Source organism: Populus nigra, chromosome 18 (assembly GCF_951802175.1).
Source record: "Populus nigra chromosome 18, ddPopNigr1.1, whole genome shotgun sequence".
NCBI lineage: Eukaryota > Viridiplantae > Streptophyta > Magnoliopsida > Malpighiales > Salicaceae > Populus > Populus nigra.
Genome location: NC_084869.1, coordinates 3,119,478 through 3,122,851, shown reverse-complemented (window position 1 = coordinate 3,122,851; position 3,374 = coordinate 3,119,478). Strand labels below are relative to the sequence as shown.

At 35.2% G+C, this 3,374-nt stretch overlaps 1 protein-coding gene across 1 annotated transcript; it reads right to left on the bottom strand.

The window, feature by feature from the left end:
- LOC133677792 (U-box domain-containing protein 21-like) lies at positions 1-1,562 on the bottom strand. The gene has a single exon (XM_062099916.1). The coding sequence runs from the start codon at positions 1,427-1,429 to the stop codon at positions 110-112; it is 1,320 nt and encodes a 439-aa protein (XP_061955900.1). The 5' UTR covers positions 1,430-1,562; the 3' UTR covers positions 1-109.
- Between the last annotated feature and the right edge of the window lie 1,812 nt (positions 1,563-3,374).

The following is a 3,374-nucleotide window of genomic DNA, read 5'->3' as shown; positions in this document are numbered from 1 at the left end:
TAAACCAAAAAAAAATATGTATATATCTGTTGAATTAGTATTACAAATTACAGAATTGATCTGAAAAATGAAGATTTGATGAATATGATATTGCAAAATCTTGGGTGTTTCAAAATGACCGTTTTAGATTTTTGAAATCTACTGAGTCAATGCATTCCAATCCATCTCTGTAAGGACTCATCAGTTTCAGAAGTTCTGTTGTCTTCTCCTTTGTCTCATCTCCACAACCAAGCTGTAAGAGCAACACTAGCTTCTGAAATAAACCTACTTGAAGAGCCTCGACCAGGACGTTCTCTTCATGTTTCTTTCCGTACTTGCTAAGCTTCCAAATGGCAGAAACTGAAGACTGCGTTGCCAATTCTGATACCCTTAAGATTTTCTTCACCAAGACTGGACATGTTAGAGCATTCCTATAGGCCTCTTCTCTTCCTTCTTCACAATCACAAAGTCTATCAAAAACACCTAATGCTCTCTCACTTGTGCTCCTTTCTGAGTCTATGGTAACTTCTAGTAACAAAGAAACCAGGCCCATCTCCACTAATGCTGATCTGGTCTTTATGCTAGTGGAAGAAGGAGATGATACTAGATAGAATATTACCATAAGAGAAGCTTTGGTGATTGCAGGGCAAACTGGGTCCTTAATGAACCTAAAAAGAACTTCATACACCTCTTCAATGGCTGCCAATGCTTCTACCTGTTTTTGGTCTAAAGAAACAATTTCTCTTAATGCAATCATGGAGTCTTGCTTCACCGAAAGATCTCCGCATTTCAAGAACCACACCAAGCAGCGTAAAGAATCTTGCGAGCCTAAATGCGCTCGTGCTTCTGCATCAAGTGAATGTTGGAATATAGGAAACATCCAATTCATGGCAGATAATATCTCCTCCAACACATTAGCATTTCTTTCAAAAGAATCTCTCGCAAATGAATCAAACGCAGCTGCAAACACACTAATTGCTCCATTCGCCACGATACAACGCCTGTTACGCTCGCTTTCATTGCCCCATTTCTTGATTTTCTGCACCAGTTCTAGGCACCCTGCCCCATTCAAACGCTTTGTCGAGTCCTCCAAACTAAAAAGAACCTCCGAGACCTGAGCTCCCAAAACCGGAACTCGAGGTGTTGGGATTCGGTCTACGCCATAGTTACGATTCGCCACACCCCAATCTTGAATCATTTTCCTGAGACTATGATTAGGAATCTGATCAAAACTCCTTAGCACTTGATTCGTTACCGGGCACGTAAAATTCCCACCCTCGAGCCACGTTTCTATGCTCTCCCGATCATATGTTATCCCAGAAGATAATGTGACGGGATCCTTCATAAGATCAAGAGATATTGGGCAAAGAAACTGGTTTGGAATCACCAACTCCTGGACTTTAAAGAGCTTTTCTCGAGCAGCTTTCTTCCTTCTCCAACTAAAAACCATATTTACTTTTGCCTGGACAAGATGCTAGGTGCTTTTGCCTTGTTAGTGGAACGTATATAGAATGTTTTGGCAACGTCGTCGTTGATCAAAGGATGCAAAGATTTTTCTGCAAGTGATGAAAATATTATGGCATTGGGTTTGGTTTGGTTGGTTTTTATAAGCAAAGAAACACGGCGGTATACATGGGGCTACAAAGGTGTCAGCTTTCAGATTTTTGACGCCGCGTCCAAGGTTTAGACCTTGAAAAGTGAAGCGAAAAGAAAAGGAGAAGCGTTCAAATTGATGAATAGCATGCGTAAATACATAAATAAACGAAAACCGAAAGTCAGTAATATTTCGATGGAATTATTTATTTTTATTTTTGAATATTGAACGTTGAATGTTTGAAAGAGGGGGAGTCCGCTGTTTGTCGTTTTGACGCGTTCCATGAAGATTTCTTCCTTTTTCTCCTTCAATAAGCTCCTTCAACGCTTCTTAGTTTTTACCAATTTCTTTTATTTTCAGAAAGACCAGATAAATGTTTTCTTCAATTTCTCTTTTGTGTGTGTACATGCAAATTTATTTATCAATTATTTTATGATTAAAAGATTCTTGAATACATTGATTTAATTAATATATGAATAATAAGTCTCTAAGAATTATTTAATAAAAGATTTGTTCTTAATTGATGTTTAAGTCAACATCGTAGCTAGATTAAAATAAAATAAAAAGTTCGCTTTTGAAATTCTGTGGAAATTGATGGTGCAAAATAGTATTCAAACTAAAACTATTATAGTCTACAGAGCATGAGCTACTTGGATTGACATTTTCTTTTGCTATTTTGAGAGGAAGATTAATATTGATATTATAATGTTTGATGCAAAATATTTTCTTATTCATTTAAAAAACTTTGCCCTTCTTATGGAGCTCCACCAGTGAAACTATTATCATGTTTGATGCAAACTTCTTTTTCTTTTTCTTTTTTGCGAGTAGATCCTTTTATAGTCTATGGAGATGAAACTAGACTTGAAGTTAAGATTAAAATAAAAAATAAAAAACTAAAAGATAGAAGATTAAAACTTGAAATTAACATGGATAGCATATAACCAACTCTAAATTTGTTATAATTTTCATTTTGATATACAAGTTTATTTTATTTATTTTTTGCTCCTTAAATTAAAAAGAAAAAAGAAAGTTATCGATTTTTATTATTTCAACAAAACAAATAGCAAAAATTGATGACAAAGGATTCCGACAAGAGAAGTTTGAAGGAAGGTGATGGTTTTAAGTTTTTTTATTGCAAAAAATGGGACTCCAAAGAGGTTTTTTTTAAGGTTTGATTTTGAGTTTTTGAATTGATTCTAGGTATTTTAAGTTGGTTTATTGAGGTGTGAAAATAAATTTTTGTAAAAATCAACCCTCTAATTTTCTGTGGCTAGAATATATTCAACTATCCAGCTTGCGACAGGTCATTGGCAACTTGTCGCTTGCTTATTTAAAAAAAAAAAAGAGAAATAAAGGAGTCGTCCGCTCATTAATCCAAAATTTGAGAAAAAAAATTAATAATAATAATAATAAAGCCCAGTGCGAGGCATGGGCTTCTAGTTCATCTCCCATACCCAAACTTTTTATTTTTTTTAATTTAATTTCAGCTTTTTTATAAATAAGTTTATTTTAAATATTATTGAATAAACTATTATGGGTTCAAGCCAAGTCATCCCCCATACCGTATCCTAGCATGGGTTCAAGAATTCAAAAACAAAATCTGATAAACTATTGAATTATAACAGGAAAGATACAGTGACAGAACCCTTGTCAGCAGGGAGACGGATCCGGCTGGAGGGACCGGAGGAAAGGCAGGGAGAGAACCCCCCCTGGTGCCACCTAGCTTTCACAATGCAACTATTTTTATCCTTTTTTACTCACTTGTAAAAATTAAAAATTAAAAAACAGAAACCAAAAGGCA

Excerpts from the sequence above, each read along its gene's own strand:
- LOC133677792 (XM_062099916.1), bottom strand. The coding sequence starts at position 1,429 with ATGGTTTTTAGTTGGAGAAGGAAGAAAGCTGCTCGAGAAAAGCTCTTT.